The 24,050-nt window shown below is 42.6% G+C and overlaps 1 protein-coding gene across 1 annotated transcript; it reads left to right on the top strand.

Moving 5' to 3' along the window:
- Positions 1 to 674: 674 nt before the first annotated feature.
- Positions 675 to 16,847, top strand: LOC308173965 (mu-type opioid receptor-like; the record flags this gene model as incomplete). Its single annotated transcript, XM_080549018.1, has 3 exons — positions 675 to 772; positions 15,484 to 15,842; positions 16,273 to 16,847. Exons 1-3 carry the CDS (start codon positions 756 to 758, stop codon positions 16,845 to 16,847), a joined length of 951 nt encoding a protein of 316 aa, XP_080405144.1. The 5' UTR covers positions 675 to 755.
- Between the last annotated feature and the right edge of the window lie 7,203 nt (positions 16,848 to 24,050).

Here is a 24,050-nt window from a genome sequence, read left to right on the forward strand (position 1 = left end):
TCTATCTCCGCTTAGAATTCTAAGGTTCTATCTCCGTTTAGGGCAGTTCAGAGATATCGAGCGTCAAAGTTTTTACATTCCATTATGTTTAGTGAGATGGAACCTTTGTATTTTATGAATTACTAACTCAAAAATGTCAACATTTTTAAAATAACACCACACAGTCAGGCATTAATAAACACCTAATGGATCAGATTATGTAAAAAAACTCAATTTTGACAAAAATGGAGATAGAACCTTATAATTCTAACGTCACGTCGTGCCATGCGTAAAAGCGTCGTCGGTGTTGGACAACCCTTCCAAATTCAGACCGGTGAATTGTGAGGTGTCGCTCGCTCCCATTATAACGGTGAGATCAGGACAGGAGCGCTCCTCAGTTCAGCACCGGAGACCGGACAGCACCAAAACGGACCCGCAAGAAAACTAATTATAAGCCCAGTGATACGTTCCAAATCGACGTATCCTTCATCGGGACAATGGAGAGCGATAGTGGCAATAACGCGTCGGATATTCTGTTATATTCTGGATATTCTGTAAACCAATTTACTAATTTAGCCATGCTCAACAACAACAACAACAACAGTATTTACTGCGGGAACTCCTCCAGCGACCACAACATGAGTTTGACGGACCCCAGATGTGACCACCGAACGGACAGTCCGAGCACAGACACCACCCCGGTGATCATAGCGATCGTGATCACGGCTCTGTACTCCATCGTGTGTGTGGTCGGTCTGGTGGGCAACGTGCTGGTGATGTATGTTATTATAAGGTAAGATGAGACCCCCCCAAACTAATCGTCTGTTACCCCTATAGCGCCCTGCGACAGTCCGTGAGCTTAGAATTATAAGGTTCTAGGATCTCCATCTTTGTCAAAATTGAGTTTTTTTCCATAATCTGATCCATTAGGTGTTTATTAATGCCTGTGTGGTGTTATTTTTAAAATGTTGACATTTTTGAGTTAGTAATTAATAAAATACAACGGTTCCATCTCACAGAACATAATGGAATGTAAACAATTTGACGCTCAATATCTCTGAACTGCCCTAAACGGAGATAGAACCTTATCATTCTAAACGGAGATAGAACCTTATCATTCTAAACGGAGATAGAACCTTATCATTCTAAACGGAGATAGAACCTTATCATTCTAAGCTCACGAGTTGCTGAAGAGATTCTTCTATGTTTAAGAAAATCAGTTAACATTACCAGCCAGGCTTACAGTGCGAGATGAGTAACCTGTTGCAAGATAATACATGGTTGGTAATTAAATGGATGTGAGAACAGTGACTATCGCTGAAACAGGCGACAAGCGACAGATGGCACCGTGCGTAAAATGACAACATCTGTCTCCCCCTTCGTCTCCCCCTAGCTGTTTCTAACAGAGCATGTGATGGAATGGCACTGGACCGAGGCGCGTACTATACGGTAAATCACAGTATTGACCAGTGAATACATTATTAAAGCCTGCAGTAATTAAATATTAAAGTGACTGAACACTCCACAACACTGTTGATTAAGACCCTGTCAGTGCGAACGGCACATTCACTTCTTAGACAACCACAACCAGAGAATATTGCAATGTCTTTATTATCAGGGGCCAGGGCTGCACCAGCTGTGTCCAAACATTGCGCATCATCGCATCCGCGTCGTATGTCTCTACTAAGCAGGCAATTATCTTTAAGTCGTGCGTAAATAAGTGGCCACGGGGTAAACTTGACGGGTGATAAGAGATGAAGGCGTTTAGATTGCTGCATGGGAATACACAGTTATTGTAGGAGAGACGGCATTGCAAAACAATCGCCTAAACGGGTTCGACGTAACCCATAGGGTGTTATCATAACGTGAGCTTAGAATGAGAAGGTTCTATCTCCGTTTAGAATGATAAGGTTCTATCTCCGTTTAGAATGATAAGGTTCTATCTCCGTTTAGGGCAGTTCAGAGATATTGAGCGTCAAAGTTTTTACATTCCATTATGTTTTGTGGGATGGAACCTTTGTATTTTATGAATTACTAACTCAAAAATGTCAACATTTAAAAAATAACACCACAGGCATTAATAAACACCTAATGGATCAGATTATGTAAAAAAAACTCAATTTTGACAAAAATGGAGATAGAACCGTATAATTCTAATTCTAAGCTCACGATAAGTCGAATGCAGAGGGGCTCAGATAACACTTCACAGAAAGTTCTGTACAGGAGCTTTGTAGCCCTTAGGAAGAGGGCGTTTGGACAGAGAGATGATTGGGCCAGTTATTCTGCATTATGCTTTCAAGGCATTTCAATTATCTAGGCTTATGTCATTATGCCACCACAATGTTAATTCACCATAATGCTGTTATGTCTTCCTCCGCTAGTGCTACCACTTGGAGTTGTGGCCAGTGGGCTATTCCACTTCCATTGTGTGTAGGCTATTATCAATGAAAGTGAAAGGATATGTACTTGGGTTTACATTACAACACTTTCTTGTTATACGAGCCAGACATGAAGCCCCAAAAGTGCTCCAAAAGGAGAGCCGAAGGTCTCTTTTTGGAACCTTTTATTCTAAAAGTGTTGTTTCTCCCCCACAAGTTGATATTCCCAACGTGTGTTTCACCATCAAGAGGGACTTCTAGAGAGAGAGTCATTCACTAGGATGCAATGGTTCATTATAGGTTGCAACCGTATGCAGAGACTGAGACTGAGTACATCTAAATGATTACCTGTGATAGTCTGGACCTCATAGAGACTCTTGAGAGGATGGAACAGTGTGACGGGTGGGGTTTGAACCTAAGCCTAAGTATCTACCATTAGGCCAAGAGGACATCATCAAGGCCAGACAGGAGACTCTTGAGTTGTCTGATCTCTCAGCCAGGGCTACCTAATCATGAGAGGGGGATTCCAAATCACCTCCACTACGACAGTAAAGTGCCAGATAGCTGTCGTACCACAATCACAATCACAGGATGTGTCCAATGATCTGATATAAGTGGAGTCCATTTACCATTAGAAGTGCTTAAAGATTAAGTCTGCTTGATTAAGGAGATGTCTTGTCTAGATCATTGGAACATGTTTAAACTCTGCCAACTTGTCAATGCCAATCAAGCTAAATAAAGTGCACTGCAAGTGACCAGTATTATTTAGACCGACCCAGGTCCACGGGCGAGGTACATTAAGACCTGGAGATTAGTCTTTTGTGGATCGATATCGACCACTGATTACTGTTGAGAAGCAGTAGTTCTGTAAGACTTCCTGATTACTGTTGTGTGACCAACTGGGTTTCAAATTCTCGTCTCCTGGGCCCCACAAGACTGAGCTGAAGCGAAGGCAGATGCAAGTGTGGTTCCAGACGGCCTCCATTACACTTGTCAACCAATGGGGATGCTTAGAATTATAAGGTTCTATCTCCGTTTAGGGTTAGAGATATTACAGAGTTACAGAGATATTGAGCATCAAAGTTTTTACATTCCATTATGTTTTGTGAGATGGAACCTTTGTATTTTATTAATTACTAACTCAAAAATGTCAACATTTAAAAAAATAACACCACACAGGCATTAATAAACACCTCATGGATCAGATTATGTAAAAAAACTCAATTTTGACAAAAATGGAGATAGAACCTTATAATTCTAACGTCACGAAATGGGGATGCTTTTCAGGATCAGAAACCATTTCCAGGGGATTTGTATACCTTTTTTCATTATGTATTGAAGCTATTTTTTCTCAGTGTGATGCTCTGTATGAAAAGTCTGTCTTGCTCATGTTGCTAAACAGGAAGTAGAACTCTTTATCTCCTAACATCACTCCTAACTTTATTGCTGCACCACCGTAACCTAGATTAGGACAAAACAGCAGAATTTACATCAATTTTGACAATTTCAATTCAGTCAATACAGGAAGGAAATCAATTCAATGATTGCAAACAAATCTTGAAAATTGAGATGAGAAGCTAACATCAATAGTTTTTTCATTTGATTTTAAGTTGTTAATTCAAATCACTTCCTGGATTGACTTAAGTTAAATGTCTGTCTGTCTGTCTGTCTGTCTGCTTGCCTGCCTGCCCGATTGTCTGTTTGTCTGTCTGTCTGTCTGCTTGCCTGCCTGTCTGCCTGCTTGTCTGTCTGTCTGTCTGTGTGTCTGTCTGTGTGTCTGTCTGTCTGCTTGCCTGCCTGCCTGCCTGCCTGTCTGCCTGCTTGTCTGTCTGTCTGTCTGTGTGTCTGTCTGTCTGCTTGCCTGCCTGCCTGCCTGTCTGCCTGCTTGTCTGTCTGCCTACCTGCCTGTCTGTCTGACTGCCTGTCTGCCTGCCTGCCTGTCTGCCTGTCTGTCTGTCTGTCTGCCTGCCTGCCTGCCTGACTGTCTGCCTGTCTGCCCATCTGTCTGTCTGTTACTGTACATCCAGCCAATGTTAATGTTCAGGCTATAAACCACGCCACACTGCCTCTCGGTAACAGCTGGGCAGTGCGCTGATGTCCAGTAACTCAAACAGCGCAAACAAACGCACAACAGTGTCGCCCACAGAATGATGTCTGCACATCGAAGCAAGTGGAAAAATCAATTCTAGTTTGCAGAGCAGAATTGGGAAACCACTGGGAATTCAAATAGTGGCAAACAGAGTGCTTTCTGTTGTCATGGAGACATGGAGGCGTTCTCTCTCTAGCCGCTCGTTCTCTCTCTAACCCCTCTCCCCTCTACTCCCCCTCCCCCCAGCCAGCGCAGCACACACACCTGTAACCGCAAAGTGTGTTCCCTAGAATACAATAAATCTGAATTCTCAGGAATGTGGTAAACATACACTTCAACTATGGAGTGACTGTGGATTTGAAATGATCCTTCTGTACCCCAACGATGTTCCTGCTCACAAAGAAGATTGATTATTCGACCAAGATGTTTTGTTTATTTTCTATTTTCTGTTTATTTATCAGCTTTACTTGTGCAAAAGTGTGTAAAGTGCAAAGTACAAATGAGACTAGGACAATCGATTCAAGTCCATCATTCACCTTCCATCCACAAACAACATTAGCAACGATTAATGTTTTAAATGGGCACCTTATCAACGTGGTGCAATAAGCCACATCAGATCTGCATCCTTTAGTGTTTGCTAATATCCGCAGTCCTGTAATTGGTGTTTTACAGCCTCATATCAGGTCTCTGTGTTTCCAGACGTTGAATGCAAAGCAGCTGACTCTGCTGATGCAACTCCCCCTCAAGGGAGAAGTAGAGACAGTGGCTGCGTTTCATTATCCACACTGGCATACTGTAAAATATACCATCGTTGTGTGTGTGTGTGTGTGTGTGTGTGTGTGTGTGTGCGTGTGCGTGTGCGTGTGCGTGTGTGTGTGTGTTACATGCGTAGGTGCATCTGGTTGATTACCTGCATTGTGAGGCATCATGGGACTGTATATACGTACTGTATGTTCTTTCGTCTGCCCACATGTGTGTCCCACTCATCTGCCCCCCCCGTGCACTCCCTCGTTCTATGTGCCATTATGGTGATTATTGTAATAATCATACAATGTTCCCCTGTCCCTTCGATACTGCTGATACAACTCCCCCGCAACAGGGACTGTAGAGGCATGGTCAATTCATACTACCGTAATCATATGTGGCATGGTGTGTGTGTGGGTGGGTGTTCAAGTTCAAGTTAGTTCATTTTATTTGTCACATGCATATCGTACAGGTACAATGTACAGTGAAATGTTACTGCCGGCTCCTAAGAAGTGCTACAAGAATTTACAAATTACACAAGCAGGTTTAAAATCACACAAATTCACACTCAAAACACACAGAAAACAAAGGATATGTACAGTAGATTGGAGGGGGGGGGGGGGGGGTTGGATATGCACAGATGACATTTGCAGGTTGGGTAGAAACTATACTATTAGGTTGGACTATATGGAGATGCAGCAGTGTGTACAGGTCAATTTACAAATCAATATGTACAGTTTTATAAATATATATAATATACTATTAATATACTACTAAATATACTAACATCTATCATAAATATAAAGTGCTGTAGTTAGTCAATATTGCGGGGTGTGTGTGTGTGTGTGTGTGTGTGTGTGTGTGTGTGTCTGTGTGTTTGTGTTTATGTGGGTGGGCGTACCATCAGTGATCATCATTGATGTTTGCACGTGGCTATTGGAAAAAAGACTCGCTTCCTTTTTCCATCTGGTTGATTGCCTGTATTGTGAGGCATCATGGGACACGTGTCCTTTCATCACCCCATGCCACCTCATTCTATCTGCCATTATGGTAATTATTATAATAATCATAATTATGGATAGACAATTTTCTATACCAAGGGTTACAAAAACATAGGCTACTTGTACTTTGTTTTTATTATTGTATGCTGAACAACAGCCTCTCTCAACAACTCTCTGTAAAACACAGTTTGTATATTCAACAATATATTTCAGATGACCTATTTTGCAGAACACAGGTCCTTTCTTTGAGTAAATAATGTTCTATCGAAAAAGATATAAGTATATTGGAAATTACTTTCCACAGTCAAGCTGTGTCAATTCACTGGGCAGAAAAGATGGATCAATAGCTACCGTATATGCTACTGAATCCCCCGAATTAATCTAGGCTTTATGGAATGGAATGGAATGGACTTTATTTGTCATTGCTACAGTACAGGTACCAAACAACGAAATTTAGGAGGGGTGGCTCCCCTGGTGTTAGGAAAGGGGGAAAAAAAAAACATTTTAGAAAAAGCACAAAAGCATAAAATCACAAGAAGGTAAGGAGCTGGTTTACATCAATAAAGGCTATGTACACAATCCACTGTACTATACTGCACAGATAGTCAACTAGGGTTGTCATATTGCACAAAAGTATTTTTTCACGTTAGCTCAGTTGGCTAACACAGTCACCTAGACTAGAGTATGCACAGTATATAAACTGTATCAGCTCACTGGGCAGAAAAAATGTATCAGTAGGTAGGTACTGTATATGCCCTCCTCTTTATCTTCTGCTGGGGAGGCTGTTGGACACTGGCGGACTCAGGGGGGGGGGGCAGAGGGGACGACCGCCCCTCTTGGTGCCCCCACGGTTGAAAAACGTCTCTCTTAAGTGCCCTTTTGAGTGGCAAAAATGCCCTTTTAAGTGGAGAAAATCAGAGGACGTGCCCTATTGATGCCCCTCCAATGGTCTAAACTTGACCATGTGTCCCCACAGTTAAAAAACTTTGCACTTAAGTGCCCTTTTGAGTGGCGAAATTAGAGGATGTGCCCTATTGGCTGCCCTTCCAATGGTCTAAACTTGACCATGTGCACTGATGGGGTCCCATGTTGTGCAGTAGATGCCCTTTTCTTTCTTTTCGCCCCTGCCCTTCAAACAGCCTGAGTCCGCCACTGCTGTTGGAGGTAGAAATTGAGTAACCTCGCCTTAGACTCTTGGAAGTCTTGTGTACTGTAGCTCCTGAGCTAATGCTTAGGCACTTTAATTTGTATTAATTAATTAACTTTTTTTTCATTTCATCATATTCATCATATTCATTATCTCCATACCAGTGTCTTTCAAAAAGAAAAGAGCAAAACTAAGGAAATGACTGCCACAACACTGTACCACCAATGAGATGGAGAATGAGAAGAGAGATTGGGAATGAGGGTGAAGATGAGGGGAGAGAGGGAGAATGAGGGGAGGGGTGGAGCACAGCGTTCTGTCTGATATTGTTCATGAAAAAGATTGGCACTCTATCTTCTATTGTAAGTTAATATGTGACTAATTTATTGTAGATTCATTTTACCACTCAAAAACCATTACAGTTAATATTATCCCGATCTCTCCCCTCTCCAATCTCTCCCTTTCTGTCCCTCCCTCTCTCGCACGCTCTCGCTCTTTCTTCTCTCTTTCAAATGCATACAGCCCAGTGTTGGAGACATACTGTAAGTCTAGCAGAACTCTATAGAACTCAATAGAAAAGGCATTTGACAAGTCGGCTTATTCAATCAAGTCTATTATCTTTCTCATTATGAGTCACATCCTTGGCCCCTTTCTGAACAATATGTTAACAAAAGCTTGTTATTCTCATCTTTTGACAGTTTGACATTTTCAACTAAATAACACAATTTTGTCCTCACAAAAGCTTTTTTGAAAAACGATTTAGTTTTAAAATGCAGTGTTCATTTTGGCAGGCTATTCACTCTGTTAACACTTTTATTTGTATAATAACCTTACCTTAGCTGGACCCCATCCCATCGATATGATACTGCTGTGTTGTCCTTGCTACTATTAACGCTACTCAAAGTGAAGAAACAAAAAATTCTGCTGAATTGAAAGTAAAGTGTGGCAATATATGTGACAGGAGCTGGTGTTTTGTTCCCCAGGTCGGCAAGGTCATTTCAGTTTACATATTACGATGTTTCAAATGTTGTGTCATACATTGAAATATGAAAATAGTTGAAGAAGATATGGTTATTTGAATGTTGGTACACTTAAAACTCTACATCAAAACAGACTGCCCCATGGCGCTTGCTAACTAGCTAGCTAGCAGCTAACAACAAAGTACATCACTATAGCCCATTGCACACGGCGTGCGATTTTGTCGCACGACAACATTCGATTCTCAACTCACACCACCGAAGTGAGTGGGTGTGAATGGAGAATCGAATGTTGTCGTGAGACAAAATCGCATCGCACGCCGTGTGCATTGTCTCGTTCAAAACAATGGAATCGAATTCGGCGGTGCGACAAAATCGGGGCCGTGTGCATTGGCCTTATGTAACATCTAACAGCTGCATGTTTAGCACATCATAACCAGCTGATAGAACATGAAAATGCTAAAAACCGCTAACCACACATAACTAGAGAATCACACAGTCCTTGCTTTTGAACAGTCCTAAAACGTAACTTTGTTCACAAGAGACCAATACTCAATACGGCAGACGATACAGTGAATCGAAAACAAGCTAAGTATTTAGTGATCCTAAAAATGTTTTGTTATATTGAGGCCCTCGATTTGAGGGAGGTGACTATGTTACCCTTCGAACCGAAAATATATGTAGTCCCAGTTTTTATTTTCAGAGATCTATTGTCGTCTTGCGTATATTTAGTCATAATGTTCGTAAACGAAATGAACACTGTTACAATGGGAAGGCAAGTGTTGTCATTACTAAAAGGCTGTTTTTTTTTCTAAAGGCTAACTGGAGATGGGGGATGCTCTCTCCTCTCTGTCAGATAGAAGGTAATGTTTGCCGCTCCGATGCTGCTGTCTGTCTGCTGTCTGATGCCTGCTGTCTGCCAGTGGAGCGTGGCATGTAGACCATACAGCAGCTGGAGCGATAGTTAGACCATCACACTCAGCAGCAGGCAGTGAGGCAGCCCAAAGTGTTGCTGTGACAAAGGTGCTGTCTGTCTGTCTTCATCAGCAGGGATGTGATGGGGCTGTGTGGTGAATGTGGTGAGGGCGACGGCCATGGAGCTGTGCTCTCCTCCTCCATAAAGGACTGGTCTTCACTGGGCTACAGACAACTCTTCACTTATGCTTTAGTCATATAGGTAGATCACACTAATATGTCAAATCTCATTTACAAGAGAGAGAGTGAGAGAAACACCGTCCTCTGCCTGCTCCCTCACATCTTCAAGCAGATCTCCTAGTCATCCCTCCATCTCTCTCTACAAGCATCTCTTCTAGCCAGCCCCCCATCTCTGTCTCCAAGCAGCTCTCCTTTTACGTATCCTTTATTCATAATGTACAGGTGAAAAACGTAATTTAAAATCAAACATACAAGAGAGACAGTGTTGCTACCTTGGACTGAATCTTCCCCCTCTGGTCTCCCTGCACACGTAAGCCCTCCCAAGGTCTCCCTGCACACCTCCCACGATCACGCTAATCAAAGACCTTGGGAGGCAGCAGTCTTCTCTCTCCATCCCCAGGCTAGCGCCCGGTCATATAAGCCAGCCACATCCCCAGGGCACCACAAGGTCAGCATCCAGGTGGAGCAGGTGTAGGCGTAGAAGTGATTGCGGGGAGTCGGGACTGATGTGTTTTTTTATTCATTAGACAGACAGGACAGTGGTGTTTAGAAGCTCTCATTAGGCAGTCGGCCTCCGGCGGGTTTGATGGTCGTTGAGTTTTATAAGGGTCACTGTCGTGTCTCTCTCTCTCTCTCTCTCTCTCTCTCTCTCTCTCTCTCTCTCTCTCTCTCTCTCTCTCTCTCTCTGATGTGTTAGAGGCTTTGTCATCTCTTTCATCACAGAAGTCAGAACGACGCTCTCTCCACCTCAACTAAGGAATTCCAGAATATGATTCCTACACGTCGCATGATTGTGGAGACAATTATATCCTTAATTAGCAAGAAAGGTGAAAGGAAGGAATGTCATCCAACTTGAAGAGAGGCTTTTGATGAAAAAACATTCTGCTTGCCTTAAAACTGGTTCACAAACCAGAGGAATAATCTTGGACTGTAGACTCAATTATCTACCATTAGGCCAAGAGAATATTGTCAAGGGCTATGAATGAACAACACTTGAGATGACATGTCTCAGATAGGGCTACCCATTCTTTTTTTTCTTTCTTTTTTCTGAGTGGGGCAGTCCCACTCATATTTCTTTCTTTTTTATTGTGATAGAGACAGTAGAGATTTTGACAGGAAGGATGGGTGAGAGAGAGAAGAGGTATGACATGCAGGATATGTCCGCGGCCGGAATCGAACCGGGAACCCTGCGGTTACATGGTCAGCGCTTAGTCCGCTACGCCACCTAAGCCCCCCGGGGCTACCCATTTCTGCCTGTTTTTAATCCACGGTCCAAATATGGAAGTGATGGAAAATGTAGTGGCTAGCAAACATGTTGGAATGCTTGTTGTAAACTCTGGCAGATCTGCAGATTTGCTGTATTATTTTTCCCTAGCAAAGACATCAGTATCCTCTCCATCTCTTCAGTGTCTGTCTCTGTAAGACTGGTGAACTATTTAGCCAGACAGGAAACAGATGGAATGGAAGCTGTGCGTTGTGTCGTGTGTGTCCCCCCGTGTGTGTCTGTGTGTCCGTGGTTGTGTGAGTGTGTGTCCGTGTCCGTGTGTGTCCGTGTTTGTGTGAGTGTGTGTCCGTGTCCGTGTGTGTGTGCGTGTGTGTGTGTCTGCGTGAGTGTGTGTCCGTGTCTGTGTATGTGTGTGTGTGTCCGTGTCCGTGTCTGTGTATGTGTGTGTGTGTGTGTGTGTGTGTGTGTGTGTGTGTGTGTGTGTGTGTGTGTGTGTGTGTGTGTGTGTGTGCGTGCGTGCATGCGTGCGCACACGTGTTCCAGGTCCTAGGGGGGTGTATCTCAATAATCCCAAACAGGTTTCTTATCCTTCATCTGCACAGACATGAAAACACGGATGACGTAATTATGAACTGGCCTCAAACAGCCTCAGTGTAATGGAGCACTCCTCGCCTCCCAGCTCTGGATCATAGGTTTGAGCCATACTCACAGCTGCTCTTTGTCTCTCTGTCAGCTGACCTAAACACTTAACACACATTCATCATACACTACCAGAACAGCTACACATATCTTCTTCTTAAACCCCTGAGACCAGAGCCAGATTTTTGTGTACATCTACAGTGCTCTATGTTTTTATAATACAGACTCCATGCTCTATCTCTGCTAACACAGTATGCTACTAATGTACCGATCTATCAAGCCTAGGACTTGGAACTGGATGGTTAAAACATGGCTTCTCATTCCTCAAGAGAAATATGGAGTTTAATGTATTGCCTCACATTTTGTTTTGTCGTCTGTGCTGTTTGTAGTTAACTCCGTTACTGGGATGTTCGCTTGGGAAGCTACTTGTGTATTTATTGGGTCATCTATTTAGGTAGGGACTGATTCAATTACAGGGAAAAATATATCAGAATAATCTAGAGTCAGAGTAATCTCTTTTAGCTGGTGCTATGCATGGATCACTAAATGTGTCAATGTTATGACTGAGTCTATCCCTGTTCAAATCATATTTAGCATGTATTAAAGATGATTCAGTGCCTCATGGTCTGGGTTATAGGGACGTGGTGGCTTTGGGATTACTACTCAGCAGGTCTTGGCATTGGCCCTGTTGCCATAGAGAAACAGGGTCTTGATCTTTTTTTTAAATGGCCTCCTACAAAATTGGATTCAATATTCCACACACGGTTTGATACATACAGTACCAGACAAAGGTTTGGACACACCTTCTCATTCAATGGTTTTTCTTTCTTTATATATCATTTTCTACATTGGAGATTAGAAGACATCAAAACTATGAAAGAACACATATGGAAGTATGTAGTAAACAAAAAAGTGTTAAACAAACCAGAATTATGTTTTAGATTCTAAAACCTTTTGCTTTTTTGGTGGTTTTCTCGCATGTATTCTAGAGAAGAGAATGCAGGGCAGTGTTCACAGTTTCCTTTTCCATTGACACACACACACACACACACACACACACACACACACACACACACACACACACACACACATACCAAGCTGATTGAGAGAATGCCAAGAGTGTGCAAAGCTGTCATCAAAGCTATAGGTGGCTACTTTGAAGAATCTAAAATATAAAACATATCCTGGTTTGTTTAACACTATGTTTACTACATAATTCCATATGTTTTTCTTTCATAGTTTTTACGTCTTCAGTATTAATATACAATGTAGAAAATAATACAAATAAAGAAAACCATTGAATGAGAAGGTGTGTCCAAACTTTTGACTGGAACTGTATATGTACGGAATTTGACGTTTTTGACTCATTGAGCGACTGAACCAACGCCAATATATCTGTATCTGTCGAGAGGAAGGTTTGAATCAACCCTTCGACCTTGGTATTCCCTCACAGGATTGCCTGAAAATGCCTAGAATATAGTCGCTCAATGAGTAACGATAGCACATTTCGTACATTCATGAAAAGCAATGCGCTGAACAGTATGATGGAGAGTAGCATAGTTATTACTTATTTTTTTTCAGCTATTAATCAACGAGTCAATAATACATGAATAATAGAGTAGATAATAATGTGTGTTCCATAACACCCATATTATCATACTATTTTCCTCTTAAGAGCCTCAGAAGAGGTGATATACTAATAACTGTTTCATGATGTTTCAAATGACTCTGACAACTGAACCATATCATTTCTGTTATATAATCTGACGTAATTCCCATTATGGGAGAATGAAGACTTTTTTTTAAATGGAAAAAAAACAAAGCCATTTTCAAATCCCAGGTGATGACTTAATGTGCTAATGACTGGGAATTAATTCTACATTATCTCTGAGAACGACAATCCTGATGTGGATGTGGATGTGAGTTATGAAAAGCTATTTTTACTATTCTGAAATATCACAGAGACCAAATGTACTACTTGAATTAAGTTTCTGTTTAAATGGCCAATTACAGAATCCTCTCTATAGGTGATGGATATGCCACTCTTATTAGGAATTAGCATAGGAATGAGGTCCAGCTGCAATTGAGCTTTTATTTACCAGGTGTTGGCTGACTGTGGAGCTGCTACTGCTCCCACTGCTGCTGGAGAGGGCAGACAGACAGTGACAACAGAGAGGACATTTAACGGGTTTATTTGTAGCTCGATTTCTGTACATTTCTTAATAATAATAATAATAATAATAATAACTTTATTTGTATAGCGCTTTTCCTGCAAACGTTGCATCTCAAAGTGCTTTAATCATTATATAATCTTAATTTAATTATTTTGTAACTTAAATGCAATATTAAAAGGATGGGTTTTTATCATCTTAATTTAATTATTTAGTCATTTAAAGGCAATATTAAAAAGATGGGTTTTTAGTCTTGACTTGAACATATGTGCTGAGGTTGCATCCCTAATGTCAACTGGCAGTGCATTCCACAATTTGGGTGCATAAAATGAGAATGCAGCCTCAGCAAATCTTCACCAGGATCTTGAAATCTATTCTGAACTTAACAGGAAGCCAGTGTAGAGTTTCTAAAATAGGAGTTATATGAGCTCGTCTGCTTGTTTTTGGTGGTTAAAACTCTAATGATATTTCACTTTTATGTTTTTCAGGATAGTGTTGTTGAGATCAAATCTACCTGGTCCAATACAGCGAGGCTTTTAAACCGAGCTTTGTATGAAGGTTACTCAAATCTAAAGTGATTTATAAGTAGATATATACGCCGAACAGAGAAACAACATCTAGTTTAGTCTTTAATCGCAACAACAACATGTACTGTACAGGTACATCAGTATGTGTCCTTGTGTTGAGAAGCACAGGAAACCCAGAAGAACCATCACATGTTTATCGCTATGGTGAACGCTTGAAGAGACTTGATACCATTCCACATTCAACCTTGATACCGTTTTCTTGAACCCAGATTAAGTATAGTCTGGCGTCTCTCCGTTAAATATGCTTTTTAATCTTAGATGAGGGATAATCTAGGTCCAAGAAACAAACCAATAAAGACACAGACCACGACAACCTTCTGTAACACATTACCTAGAGCATACAGTTGTACTGTGTTCATAGCGCATTCAAAGACGTGTTATAAGCATGTATGACTGCATTATAATGTCTCTTATCCTCTCATAAAGGTCAACCATTTCAGTCAGTCAGTTGGAAGTCAGTCCGTCACTTGGAAAAAAAGCTATTATACTGTAGATAAACATATGATCATATACTGTATTATATGGCATCATATATGCCTATACCTAGTTATAAAAATACATTATGTGTGTGCTTCATAGAAAGTGTTACAGAAACAATCTAATTTCGTCCAGCCATATCCTTGTGTTGTGAAACTTCATCAAACTCATTATTAAAAATAACATTGGGGACAATAACAGAACTGATAGGGGTGAAACGCAGTTAAATTGTCATAGTAGTTTGATGAAGTACAGTGGACAATGACACAATATCTATTCTGCCCTAGGTCTGACATAGCCTCACAAGGATAATGAGTGCTGTGATAGCACAAATATTGTCATAATGTCTTATACTGTGTGACAGTGACATTCATTGTAGATAACTCGTGTCCTGTCATAGTGTCTGTTGGAACTAATACGCATTAATTAGCTACAGCTTGTTCTTGTCAAAAGAGGATTTGAGGCTTGTTGAAGAAGGCTCTGAGTCGCTAAACAAACAGAACACTATATTACACTGGTGTTAAAATGACAGCCTGTGTTTAACAGTTAGTTAGTGTTAGAGATTTTGCGCCATATTGTATGCAGAGGGAGCTATATGCCTTTATTATTCATCTGTTTCCCTCAATTCCTATTATCGGTGAAATATTTGGGAAATATAATGCAATAGTATAAACTCACTCTCCACATGATTGCTTCTTGTGTGTGTGTGTGTGTGTGTGTGTGTGTGTGTGTGTGTGTGTGTGTGTGTGTGTGTGTGTGTGTAAGTAAGTAAGTAAGTAAGTAAGTAAGTAAGTAACACCGACACCGTCAGATCCTCAGTACAAACATTACTGACTTTTAACCCAAACGTGTGTGTGTGTGTGTGTGTGTGTGTGTGTGTGTGTGTGTGTGTGTGTGTGTGTGGTGTCTCCATCCAGATACACCAAGATGAAGACCGCTACCAACATCTACATCTTCAACCTGGCCCTGGCGGACGCGTTAGCCACCAGTACGCTACCGTTCCAGAGCGTCAACTACCTGATGGGTACTTGGCCCTTCGGGGACGTGCTGTGTAAGATCGTCCTGTCCATCGACTACTACAACATGTTCACCAGCATCTTCACCCTGACCACCATGAGTATCGACCGCTACATCGCCGTCTGCCACCCCATCAAGGCCCTTGACTTTCGCACGCCGCGGAACGCTAAGATCGTTAACGTGTGTAATTGGATCCTGTCTTCCACCATCGGCATTCCTGTGATGTTCATGGCGTCAACCTTCCCTGGCAAATACAGCGGTACGTACACACACCCGCCTTCTGATTGGTGATTGTTAATAACAATAATACTTTAGCTGTTTATCATCTTTCGTACATACAATGCAACTCAAATAAGTGTTTCACAGACTATTAGTGTATCCAAATATGCAGTAAGAGGAAGATAGTGAGATAACGAAGATGATTTAGATTTTCCGATATCTACCTCTACCAGCCTCACCTGCTCTAGAGGTCAGCAATGTGTTTAGTAGTGTCTAGAGTTGTCTAGCAGCTGATACCGTACGTAACATTGCAGTAATAGTGGAGGGAAATGTGGACAGCTAAAGTGTTTCTGAGTTCAGTTTCCAAAGTGGCTGTTAAACAGAACATGGTGATGTTCTCAGCCTGGTAAGGGACAAGAATGTTAGAAGCTATTGATTTTCTCCATGTTCGTGTTTCCCTTTGTCCACAGCATCGGATATCGTCGACTGCACCCTGATCTTCCCCCCTCCCGCCTGGTACTGGGAAAACCTTCTGAAGATCTGCGTCTTCATCTTCGCCTTCATCATGCCCGTCCTCATCATCACCGTCTGCTACGGCCTCATGATCCTGCGACTGAAGAGTGTCCGCATGCTCTCCGGTTCGAAGGAGAAGGACCGCAACCTCCGGCGCATCACCCGCATGGTCCTGGTGGTGGTGGCGGTCTTCATCGTCTGCTGGACGCCCATCCACATGTTCGTCATCATCCAGGCGCTGGTCAAGATCCCCAACTCGCTGCTGCAGGCCGTGACGTGGCACTTCTGCATCGCCCTGGGTTACACCAACAGCAGCCTCAACCCCGTCCTCTACGCCTTTCTGGACGAGAACTTCAAGCGCTGCTTCCGGGAGTTCTGCGTCCCGTCTCCGTCGGTTCTGGAGCTGCACAACTCGTCCCGTGGCGGTGGCGGCGGCGGCGGCCGCAACGGGTGCGGGGCCAGGGGGGTTCCCCAGCGCCAGCTGCGCGACTCCAGCGGGAACACGGTGGAACGGTCCAATCAGCAGGTATGACTAGCCATGGAGATGTCGTCGCTGGACTCGCGTTGCCAAGCCAACGACGACATGAACTCGGAAATTACCCAGGTTACAACAGGGCTCTGACACCCCCCACCCCTCACCTAAGTCTAAGTCACGCATAACATGCAAGTCTAAGTCATGCATGGTTAAAGCCTGCTAATAGCCTCATGTTGCCAGGTTGCAGAAGTATGGACTTGGAGACTATGTGGTCCTTTCAACCCTAGTTAGGCTGGTTATGAAGTTACCTTGATCTGGTCAAGTTGGTAATGGACTGTCACCTCCTCTTTTGAGACTGGACACACCTTGTATGTGCGTCCTTCCTCCGTGGACGCTGATAGTGTGACCTAGTGAAGCTGTCCTGGACAGCATCTGAATGTAGAGAGGTGCTGGTATCTGGTTCAACGGGCCCTTCTGTCAGATCGCATTAGATTCAAATGTTGAACTTTCGGGCAAAAAAACCCCCAGCATGAAGCCTCATCAATTATTCTATGAAGTACCCTATTCACAGTACCATCGCAGACTGCTATAGACCTACTATACAACATAGTAGGATGATGTTCTCTGGAAAGACTTAAGTCATGTACTATAGCCTCACACGACTAGCTCTCTATGTTTGAAAGCACTTGATACAAGTGAAGAATGGGAAAGAAGAATGTTATTCGAGTTTTAATATTTTGCTATTATAGTATTCTCTGTGCTTTACTGTGCGATACTGTATTGTATTTTGTATTTGCAAGTTGCCTTTATCGTAGCATTAAACTATAGACTATACAATATCATATATATATATATAACTTTTTTATTTGAAAAGAGACTTATGATGATGAAACGATTCTCATACTGTAAATATTTTTTGTATATTGTACTCAGTACTGTGTATTGTTGTTGTTATTGTTGTTGTTATTGGTGAATGTTGCTTGTGCTGCACTTCTCCCTGCCCGTGTTCACAATGTGCCATTAACATGTAAATGCTGCTTTATCAATGTCAGGGTCAAGCGACATTTTGATCTAAGTAACAACAGACAGTCATCACCATTGGCGTTATGACTCGAGTTACCATTAATGTGAAAACTACTTGGACCTGCTTGATTTATAGGACGATATCTTTACTGCAAATCCTTTTGCTAAGTCAATCATTTAAATTGTTTTATTGAACGGATGTATTAGATAGCTATGGCTATCTGTCTTTGTTGGTTTTAGATTACCGGTATGCTAATGTGATGATGCCTGTGTCTCTGTTCCGGGACACAACGATATAGTAGGCTACCGTTGTTGAGCTAAAATCTAACTTTGTATTGTACAGTGAGGGTTTTTTTGTGTATAAAACATCTGTCATCAGAAATGCCTTTGACAATATACCTAAACGTCTTAAAATGATGGATGTTTTTTTAATGTTTCCATGGTAATACTTGTTGTGTGGTGAGTGTGCTCTCCAAAATATTGTTGTAAATCTGAAACTGATTATATTATGTTATCACAAACCTATGTATTTTGATGTTTTTGGCTGAAGGCTCTGCATTTTCTGCAGTATACGTATAGGCTATATATGGTATATACTATTTGTACAGCCGATATGCATGGTACTCAATGATGCATTTCCATATCTACTGTAAACCTTGCTCTTTCATATACCATCTCTGGTTGTATCATGTGTTTTTTTTTAAAGGATATACACACAGTATATACTCAAATTCTGAATTTGGATGTGCTTTGAATGTATCTAAATAAAACATTATCTTTTAAACACTACAGTAGTATTCTATCTTACTATTATAATCATTCATTAAAGGTGCAATCTGTCATTAAAACTACAACAATAACAAGGACTGACCATCCATGAGATCAAAATGATAGTGTTATTGCTGTCACGAAGCATTTTCCAGATATTTTAATATTAGATAACAGAGAGCAGTAGTAGTAATACTGGGCGGCTGTGGCTCAGGAGGTAATCGCGAGGTCGGTGGTTTGATCCACGTGTCCACGTGTTGAGGTGTCCTTGGACAAGACACTGAACGCCAAATTGCTCCAGCTCCTTGCATGGTACCTTGCCGACCATTGTTGTGTGAATGGGTGAATGAGAGGTCACTGTAAAAGCGCTCTGGAATAAGGCGCTATATAAGTGCAGTCCATTTAGTAATAATAGCACTACAGTAGTAGCATTAGCAGCAGTAGTGGTATTAGCAGACCCAGCAGCAGCCTCAGCAGCAGCAGTATTAACACTAACAGCGAGCTCCTGGAGCAGCTGTAGTAGTTATTGCCAGGCTCTTTGCAGCTCAACAGGGTACCTCAGAGGGGCTATCATTTGAAGCTGTAATACTTTCAAATCAAACAAAAATGTGTCTTGTACAGTATGTCGTGGCTGTGTGTGTGTGTGTGTGTGTGTGTGTGTGTGTGTGTGTGTGTGTGTGTTAAGACCCTTATGGTTCCTTACTCTCCCTCTCTCTCCCTCTCCCTCTCTTTCTCTGTGTGTGCCCAGTCCCTCTCTCCAGCCCCAGTGTTACCTCAGGGAAATAAAATAGGAGTCAGGCATGGTCTGTTTGTTGGTGTTACAGTGTCATAGAATTGATGACTGTTGTTGCACATTAATCCATGGCGTGTTAATGTGGCTTTCTTGAACAAGTAGCCTGGGTTCCTCTATAGTTAATCTCCCTGTTGCATACAATTTTTCAGTATTCAACAATTTCCCAGACGCAGATGAATGTAAATTCCTGGACGAAAGACAAATTTCCTGCATTGAAAGTGCCTTCTAGTACTACTAGCCACTGCTAGAGTCCACCACCATGACACTGAATTGAAAACATTCTAAAATATAATGGTTTTTCAAGGTGTCTAGATTGAGGTTGTCAGTTTAATTTGCCTTGTCGGGCTGAATATTAATGAAGGTTGTTACGCTTGGCCTTTCAATATTTTACGCCGCGCTCGATCGTGTCAGATTTACTAGACATGGTCTCATACAACCAGTGTTGACGGTTTAGGGTGGGGTACAGACAAAGCGTTTAGGGTGGGCTACAGACAAAGCGTTTAGGGTGGGGGACAGACGAAGCGTTTAGGGTGGGCTACAGACAAAGCGTTTAGGGTGGGCTACAGACAAAGCGTTTAGGGTGGGCTACAGACAAAGCGTTTAGGGTGGGCTACAGACAAAGCGTTTAGGGTGGGCTACAGACAAAGCGTTTAGGGTGGGCTACAGACAAAGCGTTTAGGGTGGGCTACAGACAAAGCGTTTAGGGTGGGCTACAGACAAAGCGTTTAGGGTGGGCTACAGACAAAGCGTTTAGGGTGGGCTACAGACAAAGCGTTTAGGGTGGGCTACAGACAAAGCGTTTAGGGTGGGCTACAGACAAAGCGTTTAGGGTGGGCTACAGACAAAGCGTTTAGGGTGGGCTACAGACAAAGCGTTTAGGGTGGGCTACAGACAAAGCGTTTAGGGTGGGGTACAGACAAAGCGTTTAGGGTGGGGTACAGACAAAGCGTTTAGGGTGGGGTACAGACAAAGCGTTTAGGGTGGGGTACAGACAAAGCGTTTAGGGTGGGGTACAGACGAAGCGTTTAGGGTGGGGTACAGACAAAGCGTTTAGGGTGGTGTACAGACAAAGCGTTTAGGGTGGGGTACAGACAAAGCGTTTAGGGTGGGGTACAGACAAAGCGTTTAGGGTGGGGTACAGACAAAGCGTTTAGGGTGGGGTACAGACAAAGCGTTTAGGGTGGGGTACAGACAAAGCGTTTAGGGTGGGGTACAGACAAAGCGTTTAGGGTGGGGTACAGACAAAGCGTTTAGGGTGGGGTACAGACGAAGCGTTTAGGGTGGGGTACAGACAAAGCGTTTAGGGTGGGGTACAGACAAAGCGTTTAGGGTGGGCTACAGACAAAGCGTTTAGGGTGGGGTACAGACAAAGCGTTTAGGGTGGGGTACAGACGAAGCGTTTAGGGTGGGGTACAGACAAAGCGTTTAGGGTGGGGTACAGACAAAGCGTTTAGGGTGGGGTACAGACAAAGCGTTTAGGGTGGGGTACAGACAAAGCGTTTAGGGTGGGGTACAGACAAAGCGTTTGCGACCATCACTTTGGTAGCTATGGTAGGAGTTAAGAAATAACATCGCTATGAACATCTAACTGCATGTTTAGCACATTACAACATGCGGAGAGAACATCAACAGGCTAAAAACACATAACTACAAATAAGTACATGATCACACAGTCCTTGCTTTTGAACAATAACATTTTTTTGCTTCCTGGGAATGTGTTAAAAAAACACATTATTTTGAGTTTGATGTTCTGGAAGTCTGGAAGTCAACATCTGAGATTTGGCTCCCAACTTGGTCTATTCAGGTAGTTTTGTTCTTTATTAAACCTTTAAACCAGTCATCCCTAAACTGGGTTATAAAGGAACCCAGTATCTGGATAAAAGTCAGTGTTTATAACCTGTGTGTGTCAATAACCTCGCTCTCAACGCTGAGAAGACCATGGAGCTGGTGCTTGGACAAGGGGTGCAAAGGACAAGGGATGCAAGGGACTGCCACCCCCCCCCCAACCCCAAGCACACTGCGGAAATGAATATTGCAGTAGTATGGCTGCTGCACACGACTGGATGACCTGTTAGACTGATTCACTGCCATGCTGTATTGTGTTGTATTGCATTTCGTGTCATCATACTCTGCACAGCATTTTTTGCACTATTGAGGCCACTGTGAAATTACCACTTGAGCAAAAGCCACTTTATTTCCTTGTCGTTGTGGTGGGATTACTTTTTTGTTGTCGTGTTTATTCCCTGTATTTGAATGCTGACTCCTGCCTGTCTTCAAACTGACAAAGGTATATTCTCCAGAAGTGTTGAAGGGAGTCGCTTATGAGTCTGACCATTCTCCGAATTCCCTTAAATGAAAAACCCTCTGGTCGCTATTCACTCTCTCTCTCTCTCTTTCTCTCTCTCTCTGTTGCTTTCTTTCTCTCTATCACTCTCCCTCCTATCTCCATCCTTTTATGAGCAAGCTGCGACGGCGACCCTAACCAATTTCACACCATGAGAAATGGCCAGCGCTCCTAATGTCATTGAAGGGAACATTGCATTTCACTGCTGTGGCAGAGACAGAGGCGAGCTGGCTGCCTGGTGAATGAGTCTGTCTGAGGAGAGAGAGAGGGAGAGAGAGAGAGAGAGAGAGAGAGAGAGAGAGAGAGAGAGAGAGAGAGAGAGAGAGAGAGAGAGAGAGAGAGAGAGAGAGAGAGAGAGAGAGAGAGAGAGAGAGAGAGAGAGAGAGAGAGAATGTCCCCGGCTACCGTCACTGTGAGAACCGCAATCACTCCTAACTGGCCCTGAGCTCAACACCGATGGCAACAGGAAAAAGGCATCGTGTTTAATTATATACAGCCCAGCCTGTCCTGTCGCACTGCAGATACAAGCCTGCTCCTTATTCAAGTTAATGAATGGTTATGGATGATTATGGATGGTTATGGATGGTTATGGATGGTTATGGATGTTTATGGGTGGTTATGGGTGGTTATGGATGGTTATGGATGTTTATGGGTGGTTATGGGTGGTTATGGATGGTTATGGATGGTTATGGATGGTTATGGATGGTTATGGATGTTTATGGGTGGTTATGGGTGGTTATGGATGGTTATGGATGGTTATGGGTGGTTATGGATGGTTATGGATGGTTATGGGTGGTTATGGATGGTTATGGATGGTTATGGATGGTTATGGATGGTTATGGATGGTTATGAATGGTTATGGATGGTTATGGATGGTTATGGATGGTTATGGGTGGTTATTCATTAACGATGAATTGAGAATCAAGGACCCCAATTGAAATAAGCCAGTGGCTTTCTTGGGTTTTTATCCTGTTAGTTGACCTTGTATGTAATATGTACTTTCATGTACCTACTCCTGCAAATCTTCTAATAAAGTTTTCAATCAATCAATCAAATGGATGGTTATGGGTGGTTATGGATGGTTATGGGTGGTTATTCTACCCAGGTGACATTGGGTGTGTGTCTACTACTTTATTAAAAGTATACCCTTGAATATGCCTGAAACCTGGGTCATTAATCAATGCAAACAATTGCCTGTTTGAACAGGCACCAAATCAAGGGTGCCTTGTCAAATAGGCGTAATTTCTGGTCCGTCGGAGCTGTGCTGGGGTAATAGCTCTGGGACATCTGGGACTACTCACAGGATATGGTCAATATGCATTCAGAGTAGAACACACACACACACACACACACACACACACACACACACACACACACACACACACACACACTCAAACACACACACACACACACACACACACACACACACACACACACACACAGACAGACACACACACTTCAGGCAACTTCTCACACTCACAATATTAGTCAGTCGTCATCTATATACATTATTCTCATATTGTGTAAACAACAATTAATGTTTTCGTATTTAAGACAATTAGCATGTCATCAAAAAGCACTTACAGTACAATCTAGGCACGTGTCTTCATCCCTCTTACAGCCTCAGACACCTGTCAGAGAGCTAGTGGATTTGATTTACTTTGATTGATCAGGATCCCCATTAGCTGATGAAACTCTTCCTGGGCTCCACACGAAACATGTAAAGAAGAAGAAAAACACAGCCTCAGTTTTTAGTGAGCATCACAAACCACATAACAAAAAAAGAATCATCCACAAACAGTAATAAAATAACATAAATCGAATTAAAATACTCAGTTAGGATCTGGTGCGTATGATGTGTTGCTTCACTTGTTTTAGAGATATGACCTGGCTGGGGCGTTCCATTCAACCATAGCTCTATTTGGTTTTCAGAACATTTTTTCTTTTTACAAATGAAAGAAGTGATGCTTTTAACCTCATCAACTTTAAGCCAAGAGATGGGTGTACAGTACTTCCTCTTTAGAATAGACACTGCTTCAGTGGGAGGCTCTCGTTGTAATGCATGGAATGGAGTGAGGAATGATATGGAACTCCTCTCCTAGTCTCCTCCTCCCCTTCTGGCCTGACATAAGAGGACAGGTGAGGGGGTGCTTAGGTGGCGTAGCGGGTTAAGCGTTGACCATGTAACCGCAGGGTTCCTGGTTCGATTCCGGCCGCAGACATATCCTGCATGTCAACCCTTCTCTCTCTCACCCATCCTTCCTGTCATATCTCTGCTATCTCTATCACAATAAAATAAAAAAGAGGTCAGGTGGGACCCCTGATAGGCCTC

The sequence above is a fragment of the Nansenia antarctica genome (assembly GCF_963989245.1).
Source record: "Nansenia antarctica genome assembly, chromosome: 19".
Classification (NCBI taxonomy): Eukaryota; Metazoa; Chordata; class Actinopteri; order Argentiniformes; family Microstomatidae; genus Nansenia; species Nansenia antarctica.